This window comes from Oreochromis aureus, linkage group 10, assembly GCF_013358895.1.
Source record: "Oreochromis aureus strain Israel breed Guangdong linkage group 10, ZZ_aureus, whole genome shotgun sequence".
In the NCBI taxonomy this organism is placed as follows: Eukaryota; Metazoa; Chordata; class Actinopteri; order Cichliformes; family Cichlidae; genus Oreochromis; species Oreochromis aureus.
This window is the reverse complement of record NC_052951.1, coordinates 32,464,823-32,489,969: the sequence shown is the minus strand read 5'-3', so window position 1 is coordinate 32,489,969 and position 25,147 is coordinate 32,464,823. Positions and strand designations below refer to the sequence as shown.

The window sequence follows — 25,147 nt, the reverse complement described above, 5'->3', positions numbered from 1 at the left end:
ATAGTTTCATTGGGGCCAAGATAAACATTTTATAGTTGCCAGGTATCAACGGTTGTTCATCTGCCCTAATTTATTTATTTATTTAAAGAACCCATAGTTGGGAATGTGAGTTGTCTGTCTCTGCGTGTTATCTGAAAACAGTGAAGCTGAGAGTCACAAATCCTGTGTGTGTGTGTGTGTGTGTGTGTGTGTGTGTGTGTGTGTGTGTGTGTGTGTGTGTGTGTGTGTGTGTGTGTCGGGAAGACATGCAGCTGTTTTCCTGTACCCAGGAAAACAGCTGTTTTCCTGTACCCAGGAAAACAGCTCCTCAGAGGAGCTGAGGACAGTGTGTTGGAGTTCTTCGTGTTGTGAAATTGTACTTTGGTTCTTTCAACAAGCTCGACAATCAAATGTTTGCTCCGTTTGTGAAGCTGAAGCTGACACGATCGAACGAACCTTAAAGTAGTTTCATCTTTTTATGACTGTTTTAAAATAAATATCTGCTTCCTGTGTGAAAAGGTCTTCAGTGAGTGAGTTCTTCTAAAAGATCTACAGCATCAACTTTTCAGCCTTCCAGTAAATATTTTTACGCCTGGTTTTTGCACCAGAGTGGGTCATGGACGCTAACAAAGCTAGCTGCTCCATGCTAGTGTTAGCTCTGCCCTCCTGTCCAAATATGGTCAAAATGCATGAACTCTGTGCACACAATCAACTGCAGAGAATTCAAAGGAGAATATCTTTTCATTCCTGCTCTGTTTACATGACCCAATTTGTTCAGTCATGCAGTCAAAGTCTGATTATTGAGTCATTCACCAACAGCACCTGTAGGAGGTGTGGTCCTGTGGCTCTGCAGTGTGTGAGGTTGAGGGGACATGAGGGACAGTAAGCTCCTCATTCACGCGTCTTTTCCCCATGTTATAAAACTCTAAGATTAACAGATGACAGTTATACAGCAGGTTTCTGCTGACAGAATGAAGATCATCACATTTTTCCCAATTCTGCTTCTGGTCTGCTCTGTTTCAGCAGATCAGACTGAGACTGCAGTCCAACAATCCTGTCCACAGGACATCCATGCTGTGCTGAGAGAGCTGACCGCCTCATTGGCTGTGCAGAATGAGCGGATCACTGTCCTACAGAGAGAGAATCAAGGTACAGTTTCATACATCAATGTGACTTCAGAAATATCCAGAAGATCAGAAACAGGAATGACCAACATTCATGGTTATGTGTTTTCTTATGAGACTGAATATTTTTATCACAGGAATATTGGAGCAATCTTCAGAGAAATTAATGATGCAAGGAAACAAAATGCTTTAAAGAGCACGTAAAGACGCTTTACATTGCCCAGCCTCACCCCCCTTAGTTCCTCCTTACCACCTTCATGCCCTGTCTCCGCAGTCTGATGTGTGATGTGTGGAGGGTCCGGGCTGCGAGGATTATGGCAGTGGTGACTTTTCCCAGGAGAAGCTGGGACCCTGTTTACTAGAAGGTTTTAACATTTCTGTACTTTTAGGTGACAGAAGGAGACATGTGTCCCCGTCAAAACACAGAGAGCTGCACTCTAAAAGATCTTTAAATATAGTAAACATACCTTGTGTGCCACAGACTGCTCCCAAACACGAGGGGGCAAATAATACCTCTAAAACACTTAAGTTGGCTTTATTAAACGTTAGATCTTTAGCTGGGAAAACATTTTTAATTAATGATTTAATCACCGAGCACAGCCTTGATTTTATGTTTTTAACTGAAACTTGGTTGGACCAAAGTAACAGTGGAGCTGTTCTCATCGAGACGACCCCTCCTAACTACAGTTTTGTCAGTGAGGCCAGGGTGAGCAGGAGAGGAGGAGGGGTTGCTGTCTTATTTAATGAATCATTTCAATGTAAGCAGCTATCTCCTGGAAGTTTTCAGTCTTTTGAATATGTGGCTTTACAGCCACATATGGTGTTCGCTCGCTTTGTGGTAGAGTATCACTTCCTGTTCCTGCTCAAACACAGTGGTGTTTCTGAGTAGCTTTTCTGCTTAGCAATTTAATTTAAATCTTTTGATACATCCCTTTTTCATAGTATAATCTTAACGTGCTTCATCTGAATCACCCTTTCTGTGTGCTCACTACCTAATTTATAGCCAAAGTATTCACTCACTGTCTCTTTACTGTTTCGCTAGCTTAGCTCGTAGCCGACTCGTTAGCACCATGGCTACTTCACCTGTCCCTCCTGCACTTTCCTGCTCATTGTGTCAGATGTTTAGTTACTCCTCGGCCTCCTTTAGCAGTAATGATACCTGTAACAAATGTAGCATATTTGCAGCTCTGGAGGCCAGGATTACTGAATTGGAGACTCGGCCGCACCCTTCATTCACCCGTAGCTAGCCAGGCCCCTGTAGCTGGTGCAGCCGAAGATAGCGTGGCCCGTTAGCTGTTCCCCGGCAGACCCCAAGCAGCTGGGGAAAGAGGGCGGCTGGGTGACGGTGAGGAGGAAGCATAGTCTTAAACTGAAGCCCCAGGTACACCACCAACCTGTTCATGTGTCTAACCGTTTTTCCCCACTCGGCGACACACCCGCCGGGGGTCAAACTCTGGTAATTGGTGATTCTGTTCTCAGACATGTGAAGCTAGAGACACCGGCAACCATAGTCAATTGTCTTCCAGGGGCCAGAGCAGGCGACATTGAAGGAAATTTCAAACTGCTGGCTAAGGGTAAACGTAAATACAGTAAGATCATAATTCACGCCGGCAGTAATGACACCCGTTACGCCAATCGGAGGTCACTAAAATCAATATTGAATCGGTGTGTAACTTTGCCAAAACAATGTGGGACTCTGTAGTTTTCTCTGGTCCCTCCCCAATCAGACCAGGAGTGACATGTTTAGCCGCATGTTCTCCTTAAATTGCTGGCTGTCTGAGTGGTGTCCCAGAAACGATGTGGGCTTCATAGATAATTGGCAAACCTTCTGGAGGAAACCTGGTCTTGTTAGGAGAGACGGCATCCATCCCACTTTGGATGGAGCAGCTCTCATTTCTAGAAATATGGACCAATTTATTAAACCCCCAAAATATGACTATCCAGAGTTGGGACCAGGAAGCAGAGTTGCAGTCTTACACGCCTCTCTGCAGCTTCTCTCCTCCTGCTACCCCCCCAAAAACCCATCTCCATTGAGACTGTGTCAGCTCCCAAAAAGACAAAAAACAAACCAAAAACCAGCAATAAACAACTTAAACATAAAAAATCACAAAGAAAGAACAATACAGTATCCACATCTGAACCAAAGAGTAAAACAGTGAAATGTGGATTATTAAATATTAGGTCTCTCTCCTCCAAGTCTCTGTTAGTACATGACTTAATAATTGATTAACAAATCGATTTACTCTGCCTTACAGAAACCTGGTTGCAGCAGGATGATTATGTTAGTTTAAATGAATCAACACCCCGAGTCATTCTAACTACCAGAAACCTCGAAGCACAGGCCGAGGGGCGGTGTGGCAGCAATTTTTCACACCAGCCTATTAATTAACGAAAGACCAAGACAGACTTTTAATTCATTTGAAAGCCTGATGCTTAGCCTCGTCCACCCCAGCTGTAAAACTCAGAAACCAGTCTTACTTGTTATCATCTATCGTCCACCTGGGCCTTACACAGAGTTTCTCTCTGATTTCTCAGACTTTTATCTGATTTAGTGCTCAGCTCAGATAAAATAATTATTGTGGGTGATTTTAACATCCATGTAGATGCTAAAATGACAGCCTCAACATGGCATTTAATCTGTTATTAGACTCAACTGGCTTCTCTCAAAATGTAAAAGAACCCACCCACCACTTTAATCACACTCTAGATCTTGTTTTAACATATGGCATAGAAACTGAACATTTAACAGTGTTTCCTGAAAACCCTCTGCTGTCTGATCATTTCCTGATAACATTTACATTTACAATAATTGATTACACAGCAGTGGAGAGTACACTTTATCAAAGTAGATGTCTTTCTGAAAGTGCTGTAACTAAGTTTAAGAATATAATCCACCCACTGTTATCATCTTCAATGCCCTGTACCAACATAGAGCAGAGCAGCTATCTGAACGCTACTCCAACAGAGGTCGATTATCTTGTTAATAATTTTACCTCCTCACTACGTGCGACTCTGGATACTGTAGCTCCTGTGAAAACTAAGGCCCCTCAAATCAGAAGTACCTGACTCCGTGGTATAATTCTCAAACACGTAGCCTAAAGCAGATAACCCGTAAGCTGGAGAGGAAATGGCGTGTCACAAATTTAGAGGATCATCATTTAGCCTGGAGAAATAGTTTGCTGCTTTATAAGAAAGCCCTCCGCAAAGCCAGAACATCTTACTATTCGTCACTGATTGAAGAAAATAAGAACAACCCCAGGTTTCTCTTCAGCACTGTAGCCAGGCTGACAAAAAGTCAGAGCTCTATTGAGCCAACCATCCCTTTAACGTTAACTAGTAATGACTTCATGAACTTCTTCACAAATAAAATTTTAATCATTAGAGAAAAAATTACCAATAATCATCCCACAGATGTAACATTATCTACAGCTACTTTTAGTACCATTGATGTTAAGTTAGACTCTTTTTCTCCAATTGATCTTTCTGAGTTAACTTCAATAATTAATTCCTCCAAACCATCAACGTGTCTTTTAGACCCCATTCCTACAAAACTGCTCAAACAAGTCCTGCCATTAATTAATTCTTCAATCTTAAATATGATCAACCTATCTCTAATAATCGGCTATGTACCACAGGCCTTCAAGCTGGCTGTAGTTAAACCTTTACTTAAAAAGCATCTCTAGACCCAGCTGTCTTAGCTAATTATAGGCCAATCTCCAACCTTCCTTTCATATCAAACATCCTTGAAAGAGTAGTTGTCAAACAGCTAACAGATCATCTGCAGAGGAATGGCTTATTTGAAGAGTTTCAGTCAGGTTTCAGAGCTCATCACAGCACAGAAACAGCTTTAGTGAAGGTTACAAATGATCTTCTTATGGCCTCTGACAGTGGACTCATCTCTGTGCTTGTCCTGCTAGACAAGAGTCCTGACAGGGACTAGAAAGAGAGAGCAGATTTCTCCTGTTTTGGCTTCCCTTCATTGGCTTCCTGTTAAATCCAGAATTGAATTCAAAATCCTGCTCCTCACATACAAGGTCTTAAATAATCAGGCCCCATCTTATCTTAATGACCTTGTAGTACCATATCACCCTATTAGAGCACTTCGCTCTCACTCTGCAGGCCTACTTGTTGTTCCTAGAGTATTTAAAAGTAGAATGGGAGGCAGAGCCTTCAGTTTTCAGGCCCCTCTTCTGTGGAACCAGCTTCCAGTTTGGATTCGGGAGACAGACACTATCTCTACTTTCAAGATTAGGCTTAAAACTTTCCTTTTTGCTAAAGCATATAGTTAGGGCTGGACCAGGTGACCCTGAATCCTCCCTTAGTTATGCTGCAATAGACGTAGGCTGCCGGGGATTCCCATGATGCATTGAGCATTTCCTTTTCAGTCACACTTGTTATTAACCTCTGTCTCTCTTCCACAGCATGTCTTTATCCTGTCTTCCTTCTCTCACCCCAACCGGTCGCAGCAGATGGCCCCGCCCCTCCCTGAGCCTGGTTCTGCTGGAGGTTTCTTCCTGTTAAAAGGGAGTTTTTCCTTCCCACTGTCGCCAAAGTGCTTGCTCATAGGGGGTCATATGATCGTTGTGTTTTTTTCTCAGAATGCATTATTGTAGGGTCTGCCTTTCAATATAAAGCTCCTTGCGGAGATTGCTGTTGTGATTTGGTGCTATATAAATAAAACTCAATTGAATTTAATTAAATTGAAGAGATCCAGGGTGTTCAAACTCTCTGTCTTTCTCCTTCCTGAGAATCTGTATCTCTCATGCAGAACATCATCAGAAAAGCCCAATCGATCACGTCTGCCTCTGAACGTTCTCGCCATCCAAACAGATCCTCTCGTTCTGAACACCTAAATCTGCAGGATTTTCTAAATGTGGTGACACCATTTCCAAAGAAGCTGAGAAACAGTAGAAGCTTCCACAAAATTTTAAGCCAAAGCTCAGAACATAATCAGCTCCTGATGATAATATCAACACTTCACCGAGTTCTTTTGATTCCTCAGAGGCAGCTGATGGAAGACAAAACATTGCTCAGTAGACCATTTAACACTTTATTACTTCTAGAAGGGAGATGCGCCCTGCACGACACGCTGCGACGGATCTCAAAATGGTGGTGTGTCCATGACAGTTTTATTACAGAAGCTCTTTCACTCTAGTCTAACTGCATTCCAGTAATTTTTCATAGGATATGGTTCCCTCTTATCTACTGCTCTACATGCCAATGTGGGCGAGAGTCTACGACTGAAGGACACCTATTCTAATGCCTTTATTATTCAGGGCTGTGTCCACTTATACTACTTATACTTATACACTATATAACTTTATAACACTTATTAATAAAAAAAAGCATAGCATTATTGAGGCACTGAAAAATTATTTATTCCCAACACTGACCAGATTATGTGTTCAGCAGACGTTACCATGGTTATTTAGCCAGAAAAACTCTGAGTTTGAGCTCGACGTAGCTCGCTAAACCACTAATCTCACTTCATAGGTCACCCCTCAGGTGTCACTTTACCTGTGATAGTAACTCCCAGCATGTGTAGGTTTGATCTCTGTTCTACGTATGAAACACATGTAAAGAAATCAACAGCGTTAGTTCAATGATGCTTTTATTTTGAAACCAAAGAATTGAAAGAAATGAACCCGAGTAAGTTTACAGTCAGTTATCTGTGTCTGGATTTGGATTCAGATGAAAAATAAGGAAACATTTCAGCTTCTACAAATTCCTCCACAGCACTGACACACATTTTTATATCAAACTAAATCTGTTTACATTTTTATCATGATAGTCAGATTAAATGTAACATCTGTTAAGTGTTTAAGAAAAATACCTGCATGATGATCAAAGAAGAGAAAAAAGAGGAACTGTTGGATTTTGCTCAACTTAACAGGAAAGACTCCAGTTAAAAGCAAACATGTGGGCCAGCAGTCACCAAAATAACAGACTGACCAACACAGGACAGTGGAGCCAATAAAGAATAATACAGTTTATCAGCTTATAGAAAATAGTCATGACCTAATGCAGGAGCAGCACTTTATGAAGAGCCGACTCAAAGAAAGGACAAAGAGAAGAGAATCACTGAGCATTTAACTGGATTTATTTAAATAAAAGATAAGAAGTAAATTATCTGAGTCAGTAGAATCAGAGGAGAAGTAGAAACAAATAAACACAAAACTAGAACCAACCAGAGAGAGAGAGAAAGCAAGAAACCAGGAGGTGATTTATTAAGCTCCGCCCATACATGACAGTCCAAACAGGAAGTATTGGAGCTGTCACACCTCTCACATGGTGAAAATCAGATGACCACTGAAACTGGTATGATGGTTTTGATCGTCAAATATCCTTGAATGTGTCCAGAGACGTACAGACACCTGATCTCCAACCTCTAGAAGCAGTGAGGCTCCATCGGATGCACTCACATAACCAGATGTTGGATTTTCCTCTGCCAGAAAAATGTGCTCTCCATTCCTGAACAACACAGCAGCTGCACGAATGTTTCCATATCCGAATACCTTCCAGTCAAAGTGGTAGACTCCTCTCACTGGTGCAGTGAAAATACCTGTGGGACATTTGTTTTTGTTAAATGGAAAATCAGCTGTTAGAACATCTGGAACATCAGCCTGACATCAACATAGCTGAGAAGTGACATTCAGTGTTATTACCTGTGTATGGGTTGTAGGCATTTCCAATGTTTGTGACAACACGTTTGAAGATCAGAATAATCCTAGTGGTAAATGGTCCAATTTCTTCACGGCCTTGATTCACCAGAGAGGCTGAGAAAGCCACCTGTTTGACTGAGAGAGAGAAATGTCATTATTTTAAACTTTCTGTTTTAGAGTTAGACTCTTCCCAAAAAAGTGACCATGACAAAAACTTTAATCTCCAATGAAAGAAATGTTTGACAGCTGAATGCATTTCTGTCATGAATCACCCAAAATGCAGGACTAAAAACACACGGGAATGAACTCAAAATATAGCTTTATTTACTGACTCAAGGAAATTATACAAAACTAAACTAGACTGGGAAAATATAAACTAAACGTCACAGAGAGGCACACAAGGGAACATACAGCATGAGGGAGGAAGCGACACGGAACTGAGGGAGATGCAGACATAAATACACAGAAGGATAACGAGGGACGAGGGAACACACAGCTGACACTGATCATAATAAGACAGGGCAGGAGCAAACACAACATGACGTATACTGACGGGAGAATATCAAAGTAAAACAGGAAGTACACAGAGACACAGACCGGAGGGGGAGAGAGAACACGGGGAGAGCACAGACATAACTGGCTGGGGAGAACATGGAATAAAACACAAGGAGGAGAAACGAGGCATGGGAACTCACAGATACACGGAGGGGGACACAGGGGGTAAAGACACGAGGGGAAATCTAATGAACTAAACAGAACAACCTAGGAACCAAGGGATAAATAATGAACAAAATACAAAAACACCAGAAAACTAAGAACACTGGGTCACAATGACCCAGGACCATGACAATTTCATTGTCACAGAAGAAATCAAACTCTGTGATTGGAAACTGAAATTTGTGTGAATCTATTTTTGAGGATCCCAACCTCATCTTTTAGATCAGACAGGAAGTTATTTTGTAGCTTCTGCTAAGAACTACAAATATGGCTTCAGTTTTTATTAATTGCATTATTTGCATATTTTATTAATAAGTTTGGACTGGCTGTCATTTTAAATACTAAACATGTTCCAGAAATCACAATTGTGAAATAAATGATCTTTGGGTATTTTCATGTTTTTTAGTTCATGCTAATAGTTCGAAACACCACATGCTGCACCATAAAGCTCCTGTACTGGAAAGATCATTTACACTGATGCAATTTAAACATATCAAAATCAGAATACTTTATTAATCCCTCAGGAAATTATCTAGAGCAACTGTAGCAGGCTGCATGCATGGTTGACACATGCGCACTTATATCTGAGATATTACCATATTTTTCGGACCATAAGGCGCGCCGGATTATAAGGCGCATTAAGCGAAACAAAACAGTAAGTAAGTCAAACTTTACTCCACTCATTCTTCTTGCTTCCTCCACTTCCGTACCATTGATTCATTCATTTTGAATTCTCTGGCAGCTGCTCTATTCCCATGTTGTTGCAGTATATTAATAACTAACCTCGTGTTGTGGATGGATTATCTCAGTTGTTCTCCTGACTGAAGTTTGGTCCGTTTACAGCATCCTGCCATGCGATTGCATTTGTCCCTAACCATCGGGAACCCTCACGTTAACTTTTATCAAGTGGAAAAAAGTTAGCGTTCATCCTCCAGCTTCACTGTTTATGCTATGCTAACATAGCTGTGTCACTAGTGATCACGTAGCACATCATTATATACCAGCTAGCCCAACTTCAGTAACCCTACAAACGTCACTGCTGTTTAGTTTTCTGTCTTCATTTATGTTGGAAGTGATAGCAGAGCTGAACGTTTGAATTTTTTCAGAAATCTCTCAGTCAGAACATGCTATGTTTAGCTGGAAACCAGCGAGCTAACTTCCTGCTAACTTCTAACTCCGTTAAATTTCATAAATGTTCTTTTCATGGATGCCTGGATGTTAAACTTCATTGTTTAACCTGGTAAAGCAGCAATGCTGATCATTTTATTAAAGATGAAAGAATTTTAGACAGTTTTCTCTCTCTGCATCAACTCTCAGTGATGCCGCAGTGATTGTTTGACTTTGGGACCTGAATGAGATGGAGTTTTGGACCCAGATTATTCCGTGAGGCTCCTGACTAATGTTCGGACAATCCATCAAGCAGTGCGGCTTCGTAGCTTACCAAAGTCGTATTACAATGTTTTTTCACAGATTTTTGAGGGCTGTGTACCACATAAAATCGATTCGAGGTCAGTAAGCACAACCAGAATTCATACTTAAGTTTTCAAACACTTTGTCTTTAACTGTAACACATTCCAGTCAGCTCGTGATGTTGAGCTGATCAGAGCAGGTTTTAGTTTCAGTCTCTAACATTAAGACATTCAAATATAAATACTAATTTAGTTCATAAAAATTTGGATGTAAGCTCAACTATTAATTCTGAAATTATGATTGTGTCAAATACAGAGAATTTTCAGCGTTTTTATTTTCAGATTTCCACAAAGTACCTTGTACTTCCTGTTTCAGCTGGTTGATCTCGGTCTCTAGCTTTACTTCTTGTTCTGAGAAAAATGTAATAGGAAAAAAACTTACAGATAGGACACAGTGATTCACCTGTTTTTATCTGTGAAGTAACTGTGACTCTTATTCTGTTCATGCCACACTGAGCGGGGGTGAAATAAAGTTATTGTTATTTTTTTTATTATTCAGAGCCAAAGCACAACAACAGTCACCTCAAGGCACTTTATCTTGTCAGGTAGATCCTACAATAATACATGGAGAAAAGACCAACAATCATATGAACCCCCTATGAGCAAGCACTTTGGTTACAGTGGGAAGGAAAAACTCCCTTTTAACAGCAAGAAACATCCAAAAAAAAAATAAAAACATTGTTGGTACTAAAGTTGCCCCAGTGAATGAACTAAACATATTCAAACGCAGTAACACGACCTTGTGGACAGAGTTATAGCTCTGACATACATGTATGTTTAGCTTCCAGAGTTTGTTGGCTTCAGTCTGCAGGTGGCGCTACAGCACAAATATACCTTTAAATGTTCACCGAAATGAGAGTTTGAGCAGCGTTGTGTCTTCAAACACTTTGTCTTTAACTGTAACACATTCCAGTCAGCTCGTGATGTTGAGCTGATCAGAGCGTTTTTTTGTTTCTGTGTCTAACATTAAGACATTCAAACATAAATACTTATTTAGTTCATAAAAAATTGGATGTAAGCTCAACTATTAATTCTGAAATTATGATTGTGTCAAATACAGAGAATTTTCAGCATTTTTATTTTCAGATTTTCACAAAGTACCTTGCACTTCCTGCTTCAGCTGGTTGATCTCGGTCTCTAGCTTTGCTTGTTGTTCTGAGAAAAATGCAATAGAAAAAAAACCTTACAGACAATACACAGTGATTCACCTATTTTTATCTGTAAAGTAACTGACTCTTATTATGTACATGCCACACTGAGCGGTGGTTAAATTAAAATCAATTTTATTTTATTTATATAGCGCCAAATCACAACAACAGTTACCTCAAAGCACTTTATCTTGTAAGGTAGATCCTACAATAATACATACAGAGAAAAAAAAACAACAGGCATATGACCCCCTATGAGCAAGCACTTTGGCGACAGTGAGAAGGAAAAACTCCCTTTTAACAGGAAGAAACCCCCGGCAGAACCAGGCTCAGGGAGGGGCGGGGCCATCTGCTGCGACCAGGTTGGGTGAGAGAAGGAAAACAGGATAAAGACATGCTGTGGAAGAGAGACAGAGATTAATAACTACTGATTAAGTTTAGATAGGTCTATTAAGACATGTTGAGGGAGAAAAATGATTGACGAAGAAAAACTCAATGCATCATGGGAATCCCCCAGTATTCTACACCTATTGCAGCATAACTAAGGGAGGATTCAGGGTCACCTGGTCCAGCCCTAACTATATGCTTTAGCAAAAAGGAAAGTTTTAAGCCTTATCTTGAAAGTAGAGATAGTGTCTGTCTCCCGAATCCAAACTGGAAGCTGGTTCCACAGAAGAGGGGCCTGAAAACTGAAGGCTCTGCCTCCCATTCTACTTTTAAATACTCTAGGAACAACAAGTAGGCCTGCAGAGCGAGAGCGAAGTGCTCTAATAGGGTGATATGGTACTACAAGGTCATTAAGATAAGATGGGGCCTGATTATTTAAGACCTTGTATGTGAGGAGCAGGATTTTGAATTCAATTCTGGATTTAACAGGAAGCCAATGAAGGAAGCCAAAACAGGAGAAATATGCTCTCTCTTCTAGTCCCTGTCAGGACTCTTGCTGCAGCATTTTGGATTAGCTGAAGGCTTTTCAGGGAGTTTTTAGGACATCCTGATAATAAAGAATTACAGTAGTCCAGCCTGGAAGTAATAAATGCATGAACTAGTTTTTCAGCATCACTCTGAGACAGGATATTTCTAAGTTTAGAGATGTTGCGCAAATGGAAGAAAGCAGTCTTACATATTTGTTTAATATGTGCGTTGAAGGACATGTCCTGGTCAAAAATGACTCCAAGGTTCCTCACAGTGTTACTGGAGGCCAAGGTAATGCCATCCAGAGTAAGAATCTGCTTAGATACCATATTTCTAAGATTTTTAGGGCCGAGTACAATAACCTCAGTTAGGGTTAGGATTAAGGAGCTCCTTAGAATTAAGGAGCAGAAAGTTTGCGGCCATCCAGGTCTTTATGTCTTTAAGACATTCCTGCAGTTTAAGTAATTGGTGTGTGTTACCTGGCTTCATGGTGTCCTGATTCTTTAATATTGAGGATAAGAACAAACCAACACTGGCCCAGATGAGTTCAGTCAAACGATGATTTTAAACACGTGCGTGGGAAGGTGTATACTGTAACAACATCAGCATAGATCTTCGCTAAAAAGCACACTTCAAAATGGTTTTAATATGTCAGGGTTCAGCCCCTTCTTGCGTCAGCAAAGAATATAACATGCAGCAGTTACAGTTTTCAGATTAACAGTTAATGACAGTTAGACAAGTTCCCATTATCGGCAGCATTTTTACCATACATGGCTGTTTGTTTCAACTGTCTCCCCCTCCAGATGATTCCTGTTGACTTGTTCATTTTGTGCTTATTTTAACACCTCTTGCATCAACTGTTGCTATGCAGGCACACATGCAGTTAGAAGCAAAGTGTATCTCTCACCTCTGACCTAGAACTTCATCTACAGTTAGTTGTGTCTGTAAGCGTGCTTGCCTTGGCCTTCTTGCGCTCAGGTCACTTTACACAATAGATCGCCTGGACATTCACGCCAGACGAAGCTTATGACCTTCAAAAGGACTGAGCACCAACTCTTTATGAGCGCATTTGCAAAGTGTGTATAAAAATAGCTACAACTATGCATTTAATAAAAAAATTTAATAAGGTGGCACTAATGCAAGCCATGTTAGCAATGATATATTTTCTTTTAATTCCACAATGGTTAGATAGAGCTGCGTGTCATCTGCATAGCAGTGAAAATGTATGCAATGTCTTCTAATGATGCTGCCTAAGGGAAGCATGTATAATGTAAACAGAATTGGTCCTAGCACTGAACCCTGTGGAACACCATAATTGACCTCAGTGTGTGAAGAGGACTCTCCATTTACATGCACAAATTGGAGTCTGTTAGATAGATATGATACAAACCACTGCAGCGCAGTACCTGTAATACCTACAGCATGTTCTAATCGCTCTAATAGGATATTATGGTCAACAGTATCGAACGCTGCACTGAGGTCTAGCAGGACAAGCACAGAGATGAGTCCACTGTCAGAGGCCATAAGAAGATCATTTGTAACCTTCACTAAAGCTGTTTCTGTGCTGTGATGAGCTCTGAAACCTGACTGAAACTCTTCAAATAAGCCATTCCTCTGCAGATGATCTGTTAGCTGTTTGACAACTACTCTTTCAAGGATGTTTGATATGAAAGGGAGGTTGGAGATTGGCCTGTAATTAGCCAAGACCGCTGTGTCAAGAGACAGCTTTGTAAGTAACAGTTTAACTACTGCCAGCTTGAAGACAGTATCCATAGTCATATGTAGTGAAGAGGTAAAGTCATTAAGATAATCAACCTCTGTGGGAGTAGCGTCCAGCTAGCTGCTTTGCTCCCTGACTATTACCCACAGCCATGGTTCACACATTATTACCCAAAAGTTGAGTATAGATTGTTGGCTTCTGTCTGCAGGTGGTACTACAGCACAAATACAGATGAAAATGATCACAGAAATTAGGCCCAGATTTACTAACACAGCCTGTGAGTGTAATGTTGAAACTTTGTGCCAGTGTAGAGTCGAGTCACAGAGTGATAGAGTATGGATCTATGGATCTTGTGCTCAAAGCTTGTTCCTATGCTGCCATGATTAGTGCCTCTGTGCTGTCTTTCAGTCCAGCTTTGTCCAGCCACTGGTAGGACCTCTGGATGTCAGCCACTTCCTCTATCTGCTGGTGGTACAGTACATGCCAGGCAGGGACATGTCCTTCCATGATGGTTCCTCCTCTTCCTCCTCTTTCTTGGGTTCCTGCTTCCTGAGGTATTCACTGAGCATGCAGTCGGTTTGGGCCATCTTCCTGATGTACTCCTGGATGTTTGTTGTCTCATCCTGGACTGTGGTACTGACACTCGCCAGTCCCCGGCCTCCTTCCTTCCGCTTAGCATACAACCTCAGGGTGCTCCACTTGGGGTGAAACCTTCCATGCATGGTCAGGAGCTTCCTGATCTTGATGTCAGTGGCTTCTATCTCCTCCTTTGGCCAGCTTATTATCCCATCCGGGTACCTGATCACGGGCAGGGCGCAGGTGTCGCTATGATGCGTGACAGGTGGTACTGAGGCAGGTTATTGGCCAGTAGTTGGATGGGACCAGTCCCTTCTGGGGGTCATTGAGGATCAGGACTGTCTGGCCTTCGGTTAGCCATTCTGGGTGTCTCTTGTCAACAAGCAGCTGGTTCATTTGTGCTGTCAGACACTTGTGGAGTGCAGTCAGCTACTTCAGCCAGTTGGCGTGAACCATGTCGGGGCCTGGTGCTGTCCAACTTTCCATACTGGAGACCCTTTCTTGGATATCTGCCACTGTGATGGTTACTGGTCTATTCTTAGATCCACTAGCCACTGAGCCATTACTCAGTGTCCAGCCTTGCTGGTGCTGTTCTCATATTGTTCCCCTGTCACTGAGAGTGCACCTTGGCTGGTTCTGTGGAGAACAGCTGGTTTATTTTCCTGCCTTTGATATCTCTGGCATACCTGATGTTCAGCTGCAGGTGACTTACTAACAGGACAGGTGCAGCTTATTAACTGTAATCAGAAAACCCTTTAAATACAGGGAGTGCAGAATTATTAGGCAAGTTGTATTTTTGAGGAATAATTTTATTATTGAACAACAACCATGTTCTCAATGAACCCAAAAAACTCATTAATATCAAAGCTGAATGTTTTTGGAAGTAGTTTTAGTTTGTTTTTAGTTTTAGCTATTTTAGGGGATATCTGTGTGCAGGTGACTATTACTGTGCATAATTATTAGGCAACTTAACAAAAACAAATATATACCCATTTCAATTATTTATTTTACCAGTGAAACCAATATAACATCTCCACATTCACAAATATACATTTCTGACATTCAAAAACAAAACAAAACAAATCAGCGACCAATATAGCCACCTTTCTTTGCAAGGACACTCAAAAGCCTGCCATCCATGGATCCTGTCAGTGTTTTGATCTGTTCACCATCAACATTGCATGCAGCAGCAACCACAGCCTCCCAGACACTGTTCAGAGAGGTGTACTGTTTCCCCTCCTTGTAAATCTCACATTTGATGATGGACCACAGGTTCTCAATGGGGTTCAGATCAGGTGAACAAGGAGGCCATGTCATTAGTTTTTCTTCTTTTATACCCTTTCTTGCCAGCCACGCTGTGGAGTACTTGGACGCGCGTGATGGAGCATTGTCCTGCATGAAAATCATGTTTTTCTTGAAGGATGCAGACTTCTTCCTGTACCACTGCTTGAAGAAGGTGTCTTCCAGAAACTGGCAGTAGGACTGGGAGTTGAGCTTGACTCCATCCTCAACCCGAAAAGGCCCCACAAGCTCATCTTTGATGATACCAGCCCAAACCACTACTCCACCTCCACCTTGCTGGCGCCTGAGTCGGACTGGAGCTCTCTGCCCTTTACCAATCCAGCCACGGGCCCATCCATCTGGCCCATCAAGACTCACTCTCATTTCATCAGTCCATAAAACCTTAGAAAAATCAGTCTTGAGAGATTTCTTGGCCCAGTCTTGACGTTTCAGCTTGTGTGTCTTGTTCAGTGGTGGTCGTCTTTCAGCCTTTCTTACCTTGGCCATGTCTCTGAGTATTGCACACCTTGTGCTTTTGGGCACTCCAGTGATGTTGCAGCTCTGAAATATGGCCAAACTGGTGGCAAGTGGCATCTTGGCAGCTGCACGCTTGACTTTTCTCAGTTCATGGACAGTTATTTTGCGCCTTGGTTTTTCCACATGCTTCTTGCGACCCTGTTGACTATTTTGAATGAAACGCTTGATTGTTCGATGATCACGCTTCAGAAGCTTTGCAATTTTAAGACTGCTGCATCCCTCTGCAAGATATCTCACTATTTTTGACTTTTCTGAGCCTGTCAAGTCCTTCTTTTGACCCATTTTGCCAAAGGAAAGGAAGTTGCCTAATAATTATGCACACCTGATATAGGGTGTTGATGTCATTAGACCACACCCCTTCTCATTACAGAGATGCACATCACCTAATATGCTTAATTGGTAGTAGGCTTTCGAGCCTATACAGCTTGGAGTAAGACAACATGCATGAAGAGGATGATGTGGGCAAAATACTCATTTGCCTAATAATTCTGCACTCCCTGTAGAGGTAATACACTTTCATCAACCACAATGGGGACAAATAAAAAGAAGCAGAGAAAAGAAAGATTTTCTCAGGCTGGAGGTCCTAGTTGATTGATGAAAATGTTTAATGATGTTAACCAAAATCTGAACATTCAGTCTGGCTGTCAGAAAGCTATTTGGGAGTCTGTTTTAAAAAGGAAGAATGAAAGCGACTGAATGTGAAAGAGCGCTCCATTGAAGAAATTTAAAAAAGGTGACATGATCTCCAATAACTCAGACGCCCTCTACAGGAAAGGGCAGAGCAGGCTGTACCTGCTGCAGAGACTCAGGTCGTTTGGAGTGGAGGGCCCACTCCTGAAGACCTTCTATGACTCTGTGGTGGCCTCAGCCATCTTTTACGGTGCGGTCTGCTGGGGTGGCAGCATCTCTGCTGGGGACAGGAAGAGACTGAACAGGCTGATCCGAAGGGCCAGCTCTGTTCTAGGATGCCCTCTGGACCCAGTGGAGGTGGTGAGTGACAGGAGAATGGTGGCTAAGCTGTCATCCCTGTTGGACAACATCTCCCACCCCATGCATGAGACTGTGACAGCACTGAGCAGCTCCTTCAGTGGGAGACTGCGGCACCCACGGTGTGGGACGGAGAGATTTCGCAGGTCTTTCCTCCCCACTGCTGTCAGACTCCACAACAAAGACTTTAACTGATCAAACACACACATCCACACATGTGCAATAACACTAATGTACAATAATCTTTTCTGGCATCGTTGTATTTTTACTCAGTTGTATATAGCATTTGTATTCTATTTTTATCTTATTGTATATTTTATTCTATTTTATTCTACTGTATATAGTATTTTATTTTATTCTATTCTGTACAGTTGTGTACTGTATTTATTCTTATTTTATTTTATTCTAATTTTTGCTTCATAACTTTTGCACTGTCCACTTCCTGCTGTGACAAAACAAATTTCCCACATGTGGGACTAATAAAGGTTATCTTATCTTATCTTATCTTATCTTATCTTAATACACACAATCAAATATTGTACACAACAAGGTTAAGGAGACTGTTGGAGATCCTGCTGATGAAATACCCTTGATTGCTGTGGTCAAGGTTATTGATTCCCTGGTCATGTTGCTGAGAGTTGTACACAAAGTAAACAATGTACTTAAATATAGTCTCAGTGCATGCTCCCAGATCACATTATGCTCTGTTGAACTTGTGCTTTTGATTTAACAGGGAAACTTCAACTGCTGTGAACATTCCAGCAGAGGTGGATCAAACAATTATATAAATGTGAACATGTGTCAGAAATATGAATATATTAACATTTCTATAGAAAGATTTCTACAAAATACCTTCTGAGTGCAGCTTCAGCTGGTCGATCTCAGTCTCCAGCTTTGCTGCTTGTTCTAAGACAAATGAAAAAGAAAAATCTCACAGACACAGACTTTAAATGATGGTTAGAATTGTTGCATCAGCACAGAAACTGGTGTTTAAGTAAATGTTGAAGTATTTGGTTTGGAAGTGTTTGCCATGAAGAGGAGCTGTGAGCTGTTTCATTATAAACACATTCCAGTCAGCTTAATATCAGACACTGGAGCCAAAAATGTCTCTTTTCATCTGAGCATCAGGAACTGTTTTACAATGAAAACAAATCTGGAAGGTTGCATTTTTTGCAGAAATGATCAGACATGATGATTTCCACACAATACCTTTGGACTGCAGCTTCAGCTGGTCAATCTCAGTCTTCTGTCTCCCCATTTCTTTCAGCTTTGCTGTCTGATCTGAAATAGATGAAAATCAATTTTTTTTTATTTCGCTGCATTATTATTTTCCCTGAAAACTAATATTTTTAAAAGATATTCAATTTCACCGGAAAACACAGAATCATGAATATTTGTCATTCCTCATTTCTGTCATTCTGAATATTTCTCAGATAAATTTGATATCTGTGTAACACAATAACCTGACATGACGCTGTACCTTGATTCTCTTTCTGTAGGACAGTGATCCGCTCTGTCTGTAGAGCCAGTGAGACTGCCATCTCTCTGAGCACAGCATGGATGTCCTGTGGACAGGGTTGTTGGTTTGAAATCTGCTGGTCAAGAATTTCATTATCTGCCTCTGTCTGATTGGTGGAAACAGAGCAGACCAGAAGCAACAGCGAGAAAAACACCATGATCTCCATTCTGTCAGTGAAAACTCAACGGTATCTGTGTCATCTGCAAACCTGACTGACTTTTATATTACACAGTACAAAGGGGAGGTCACTGTATCATTAGATTCAGTAACCCTATGATAACTGAGGGCATAAAGTAATTCTAGTAAATCAGTGACTAATATAATCTTTATGACTTGAAGACAGACTACAAGGAAAACAACAAGTAACTGTCAATGATTGTTAACTGACAGTAAATCAGGTCAACACGTGTTCATTGTAAATAAGAGCAAATATGATCTCCATGAAGGGATTTCTACTCAGAGGAAACTTTAAACTGGAAACATGGATTAATCAACACAAATCATTTTGCATATCTAGGATTACTTATTATCATCACTGATTAACAATTAATTAATTAAAAAAACTCAGGCTGACAAAGTGGCAAATGATCGAGGTGACCTAATTATTTATGTAATTTTTATGACTTACAGATACAAGGTTAAAGGAGATCATGTGACATTGAATACTAGAATTTAAATAATCATTATGAACTTCCACTAACTCTAAGAATCTTAACTAGCCTGAATTTAAAAAGTCCTCTGTACATCTGGGACTACATCCTGTTATCACTGAGAAACAGACAAACTCAGCACTCTGAGCTGTGTTGTATTCTCTGTTTTATTCCTTTAGTTCTCAGCAGTACTGATGTTATGAACATCCTTCAAACTGTCACAGATGTATCATCAAGGACAGCAGCTTTACAAACTGCACATCTTTATTTAGACTTCTTCTCTCTTTTTGATCTCTGAGCTGACTTCAACATAACTTCATCTAAACCATCAACATGTCTGTTAGAACCCATCCCTGCAACACTGCTCACAGATGTGTTACCTTCACTTTCACATTAAATCAGGTAAGTTTCTCTTCATGAACAGACTAAGGTTGGTGTGATCACATGTTTTCTAAATGCTCCTCCTAAAGCACCAGACAGACTTCTTTGTCCACACCAGTGTACATACACACAATCTTTACTCACCTGATCACCAAATCTTGTTCCCTGCTAGGTCAACCTCTTCCTCCAAAAGAAATGAGAATTTTACTTTGAGGTTCAAAGCTTCTTTGTCTCCTGTTTCCTCCACCAGCTGAGCAGCTCTCCATCAGACACAAGTCTGTCCCCATCCTCCAGCTCTGATGCATTTCTGTTTGGTGGTTCTATCCTGCTGAGCATCGAGGTGCAGGACGTCCACAGAAGCACAGAGGAGCAGCCACACAGCTGTCCAAGAAGGCAAGCTGCATGTAGCTCCAAAACTTTATCAACAGGCATCACCTCTCAGACACCTACTGACATTTAGACACGTGTGCATGTTGATGAGGACGATGCTGACGATGTTCACAGAGTGTTGCAGGATGCAGAGCCCACGGTGCAGCTTAGGACTGGATAAATGATCACATGTTAACCTCAGTTATGATTGTTGACTTCCATCACTCATGAACACAAGATCATTGGAATAAAATGATTCTTTTGCATTAACAGTCATTATGAAATTCTTATAAATCAAGTACACCTCTTTCCTTTGTAGAAGTTTAAAACACTCACAGTTTAGTTCAGCTCAAGCCAAGATCTCAGAAAGAAGCTTTGAAAAGCTCAACACTATTGTGTTTCTCTCTCTGCATTTTGTCATCTATATGTCATTGGGTGGAAGTAAATTTAATGTTTTATTCTGTTGTATTAGTTTGTTTTGATAGTTTACATGGTTCTATATTTATTGTTTGCATGCTTTTTATTTTGAAAGGTTCATATTATTTCCTATCCACATCTTCCCATCTTCACCATCTGCTCAGTCACCTGTTATAAAAGATGAAAGTCATCACAGTGAAGCAGAGCGGACACACAGCAGGGTCACAGCAGAGCGAGCAGCAAAATGGTCGTCATGGAAACCTGGGACTGTCCACGGAGTTCAGTCTGTGAAGCTGATGTCAGTGGACGAGGAGCTGGACCCAGAAAAATAAGAGACTCAACTTGTGAAAGAGTGATTGCTTAAGAGATGATCTGTGTTACGACTGTTGCACCCGTGCACATCATCACATCAGAGTTTGATCTTGTGTCAACCTCCTGTTCATCACAGAGTTCACATTATGAGCTACAGGGATGGAAACTAACATCTCAGCAGAGGACTGCAAACCAGCTTGTGCTGTACCTCAGATGGTGAATACAGATACTAATAAACCAGAATATTGACACAATTCTACATTATTGCCAAGCGTGTTTACAAACAAACACAAACATTTGAAATTCACCATCTCATCTACAGCAGTGATCTACTGTTTACTATGTGAGAGAGAAACAGTCCATTTCATCTTCAGCTACATGATAACAAGCTTTTATTGTGTTGAACCATTTCTTAGATCTTAAAGTGAAGCTGATTACACTCAGTCACTGAAGCAAACCTCTCACTGTACTTTATATAAAATCTGGATGACAGTGCAGAACAACAGTTTGTAACATGTAGAAAATGCTCTGATAGTTTTCATTTGTACCTCGACCCAGATTGTTAAAACAACCCCACCCTAACCTTGCAATGCTCAATTAATAAAACATCAAAGTTTTATTAATCTTCAATGTCCATTAAGATAAATGAATCCAGCTTATAGGAAAAAGTCCTTCTGACTGATCCTTCTTTAAGGGGTTTAGACTCATAGCAGGTCTATTTCATGGACCATTTTAACAACACAGTTATCAGGCTGTCACTGCTTCCTGTGAACACTTTAAACTTTGGACCTAAATGGCACAATTAGCCTTGGGCAAAAAGTCATAGTCCAGTTTTGTGAGTACAGAAAACACGTGCATGATATTTGTTTGTGAAGGAGTGACGGGAACTGATGACACTGTATTTCCTCATACTTCTGGAGCTTTGAAAAACTGACTGATGTTTTTTGTTGTAGATCTGCAGCATCCTGATACAGGAAGTCTGGTTCGGCTCTCTGATAAAAAGAAAAGTCCTCCTCTCTGGTCCTCTGAGTCTGACAGTAGATAACACAGAGGTCACAGGGAGTTCATGTGGATGCTTTAATGTCCAAGTGTCTTTCCTGCTCGCCCTGATATGAAAAAGCCCGAGTAGCCCTGCAGGTCAAATCTGATCAGTCACACCTGTTATGGCTAAATTTAAGAACGCTGTCCATTTCATTAAAAGTAATGAGCGGATAATGAGGGCAAAACTTTGCCAGTCGAACACAAGGTGGCACTAAGTATGTGTCAAGTTTTTATAAACTTTGGAATAAGGGTCTGTATATTTTGTGAGTTTTGTCTTTGTTGTTTATTTTTAATGATATAATGACTCATTTTGTCTGAAATCAAATCAAATATGATATAACCACACCTGGACTGGCCACCGGGCCGGTGGCCATTTTTCGTTTTTATGGGCCGATGGTTGTTTCTTTTTGTTTTTTGTTTTTTTGTAACGGTATAAACAATGAAAGGTGGTGGGGTGGCCATTTGGCCATGATCGATTCTGGGCTGGACCAATTGCAGCAGAGGAGGTTGAACTTCAGTACAAAGTTTGGTATTGAGGTGAAAAGGAAAGCGATTTGTCCCCTACTTCATGTAGATTGAGAAAAAGCCTCATTCTCTCCCCCTCCCTCTCCTGTTGCTAGTTCAATCATGAAACTGATCAATGATCAGCTGATCGGCTTCTCTGATGCAAGTCCCGTCTCTCTTGTTTGTATATCGCCCACTTTGCACCAGAAAGAGGAAACCAGTGGAGGTCATGCTAAACAACAGCAGCACGTTTAAGCTTGATCAGCTGTTGTTAGAATTTATTTAATATTAATTTCTAGTATCAGCTGATGTTTGCTGGAGCTACAGCTGTAAAAGCTGCTGGTCATGATGTCGGTTTGGATATGTGGTGATTTGCTTGTTTGTTTTTTATGTAAAAGTGTTTTCTGGAATGTTATTTTGTTGTTGATGTTGGAAATGTGATTTGCACTTCCAAGCCACCGTACAAATGATCACTGCAGCATTACTGAGAGTTAAAAAACTGTCTAAATTCTTTCATCTGTTATAAAATGATCACCGTGGCTGCCCTACCAGGTGTAACATTTAAGTTTAACATCCAGGCATCCATGAAAACAGAATTTATGATATTTAACGGAGTTAGAAGTTAGCAGGAAGTTAGCTCGCTAGCTTCCATCTAAATATAATATACCATGTTCTGACTGAGGGATTTAAGAAACAAATTCAAACGTACAGCTCTGCTATCACTTCCAACATAAATGAAGACAGGAAAGTAAACAACAGCAATGTTTGTAGGGTTAATGAATTTGGGCTAGCTGGTATATAACTACGTGATCGCTAGTGCGACAAAGCTATTTTAGCATAACATAAACAGTAGATTATAAAAGCTGGAGGAGGAACACTAACGAACGGAGGACTTTTTTCCACCTGATAAAACTTTACGTGAGGGTTCCCGATGGTTAGGGACAAATGCAATCGCATGGCAGGATGCTGTAAACGGACCAAACTTCAGTCAGGAGAACAACTGAGATAATCCATCCACAAAACGAGGTTAGTCATTTATATACTGCTGCATGGGCTGAGCTGTAGTTACATCGTAAGGTTTTAAAAACTGAGCTTTAAAGTGATTAGCGGTAATAAAAACCGAGAGAAGCCGACAGTGATCACTGACTGTTTTTAGGGGCTTTTTGAGATTAAATACAACAAGATACAAAACACTAAAACATGTTAAATACACAACAGCCTTAATGAACAAAGAGTAGAGTGGGCCCTGAAGCAGGATTCATCACGTCATCACTTAAAGACCGGATTGTAAATCCTCCTCCTCACTAATGTCCGAGTGTCAGACACAAACAGGAGAATGGGGATCAAACTCTGGCTGTTGTGGATCCTCCAGGTCTGTTTAACACCAGCAAGAGTGAACCTGATGTAAGGAGGGAAATCACTCAGGTCTAAATGGTCCCGTTCACCCACGGAGACGACCTGAAGAGGAACATAGAAGAAGTCATCACTGACAGCAGATCGCTGCGTAACTTAAATCTACATGTAGAAGACAGATTTGATGTTATACTCATGTTCATGCAGAAATGTAGAAAATGTCAGAGTTGACTGATACTGGGAGACTGAACACTGGGAAGGATGGGATACTTTAAGTAGTGCAAAGCTGGAAAAGGAAGACAGTCTGTGCTCATATCCTGAAGTCCAGTCAACTAACTGCTGTTTTTTATTTTAAATAATTATAATTTAATCTTTTTTTCAGTTAAGTTTCATCTGAGCAGCACATTTATTTAGCATTTAAATAAATACTGCTTTATGTTTGAGGCAACACCACATCCATGTACATCTAGAGACACTTCACTGTCAGGCTGTTAGCTAACCATCACATGTTGCACTCAAATGCTGCAAAACCTCTTTAAATAAAAAAGTCACACTGAACTATTTTATTACAAAAGGAACACGTCTGTGTGGTTGACAGGTTGATTTTACATCTGTGTTTATGTGCAGTTTCACTTGAAAATCTTTGAGTTTTCCAATTCCCTGGAAAAGTTCTGGGTGTTGTTCTACTAGCTTGTCTGCAACAGAACTTTGAGACTGAGAAGAGACCGCAGTGACAATATGGAGGAGTCCCAAGTCTTTTGAGGTTTCAAAACTCAAAATATTGAAACCTCCTCCTTTAATGACAAAGAAGGAACACCTAACTGTTTTGTCTTGTTTTTCCACACTGCACCTGAACGTACCACACACAGGGAGAGACGTAGATGAGTGGTATGGGTAAATCTTGATGTCTGTAGAAGTTAACGTAGGACGTGATGTCAGTTTATTGTATGTAGTTTCAGTTAAGCAGTTAGCAGTGGCCCCAGAATCGATTAGCACCGATATCTGGGTGCCCATTACTCTGACTTTAGTATGTGGGAGTTTAGGATGTTGAGCTGTGTTCACCACATATACATAAGCGTCATCACTGCTGGATGTGTGCCCTGTCTCCACATGTGCAGCGCTATCTGTTACTTGATGAACAGTTTGCGGTGGCAGATTTTTCTTATACTTCTTTCCACAATGTGTCTCTTTTCTCTTTGAGCGACATTGCTTTGCAAAATGATTGACTTTGCCACAAGAATTACAGATTTTGTCTTTGGCTGGGCAGCCTTGCTCATGAGGATATCTGCCTCCACAGTTTCGACAGCGGTTATTCGGCTGCTATGAGGGTGTCCATTTGTTTCTAGTCGTGGTGTCACATCCTGTTTTATACTGTACTTTATTAACTGCAGCTGTCTTGTCAGCTTCCATCCCTGTAGCTTGCAATTCAGACAACTCACATGCACGGCCATGATTTAATAGATCATCCAACGTTAAATCAGGTTCT

General features: G+C 40.9%; 1 protein-coding gene and 1 long non-coding RNA gene across 4 annotated transcripts; one reads left to right on the top strand and one right to left on the bottom strand.

The window, feature by feature from the left end:
* Window positions 1–6,696: 6,696 nt before the first annotated feature.
* On the bottom strand, window positions 6,697–18,801 carry LOC116328506 (complement C1q-like protein 3). Of its 2 annotated transcripts, XM_039618814.1 has the most exons (7): window positions 18,596–18,801; window positions 18,325–18,396; window positions 17,968–18,021; window positions 11,053–11,106; window positions 10,249–10,302; window positions 7,769–7,900; window positions 6,697–7,665 (listed from the first exon to the last, which is right to left on the bottom strand). In XM_039618814.1, exons 1-7 carry the CDS (start codon window positions 18,798–18,800, stop codon window positions 7,388–7,390), a joined length of 849 nt encoding a protein of 282 aa, XP_039474748.1. In that variant the 5' UTR covers window position 18,801; the 3' UTR covers window positions 6,697–7,387. The 2 variants fall into 2 exon arrangements, with proteins under 2 accessions (XP_039474748.1, XP_031606174.2); XM_031750314.2 differs by lacking the exons at window positions 10,249–10,302; window positions 11,053–11,106.
* LOC120442371 lies at window positions 18,695–20,033 on the top strand. Of its 2 annotated transcripts, none has more exons than XR_005614686.1 (3): window positions 18,695–18,803; window positions 19,464–19,686; window positions 19,916–20,033. It is a non-coding gene; the product is annotated as an uncharacterized LOC120442371 (long non-coding RNA). The 2 variants fall into 2 exon arrangements; XR_005614687.1 differs by having other exon boundaries at window positions 18,782–18,821.
* Window positions 20,034–25,147: the final 5,114 nt, after the last annotated feature.

What these genes read in the sequence shown, in the direction of transcription:
- LOC116328506 (XM_039618814.1), bottom strand. Translation starts at nt 18,800, where the DNA reads ATGGAGATCATGGTGTTTTTCTCGCTGTTGCTTCTGGTCTGCTCTGTT. An exon ending in GCTGAAGCTGCAGTCCAAAG is followed by an intron (nt 18,022 to 18,324) that starts GTATTGTGTGGA and finishes CATTTGTCTTAG; the next exon opens with AACAAGCAGCAAAGCTGGAG. An exon ending in GCTGAAGCAGGAAGTGCAAG is followed by an intron (nt 10,303 to 11,052) that starts GTACTTTGTGAA and finishes CATTTTTCTCAG; the next exon opens with AACAAGAAGTAAAGCTAGAG.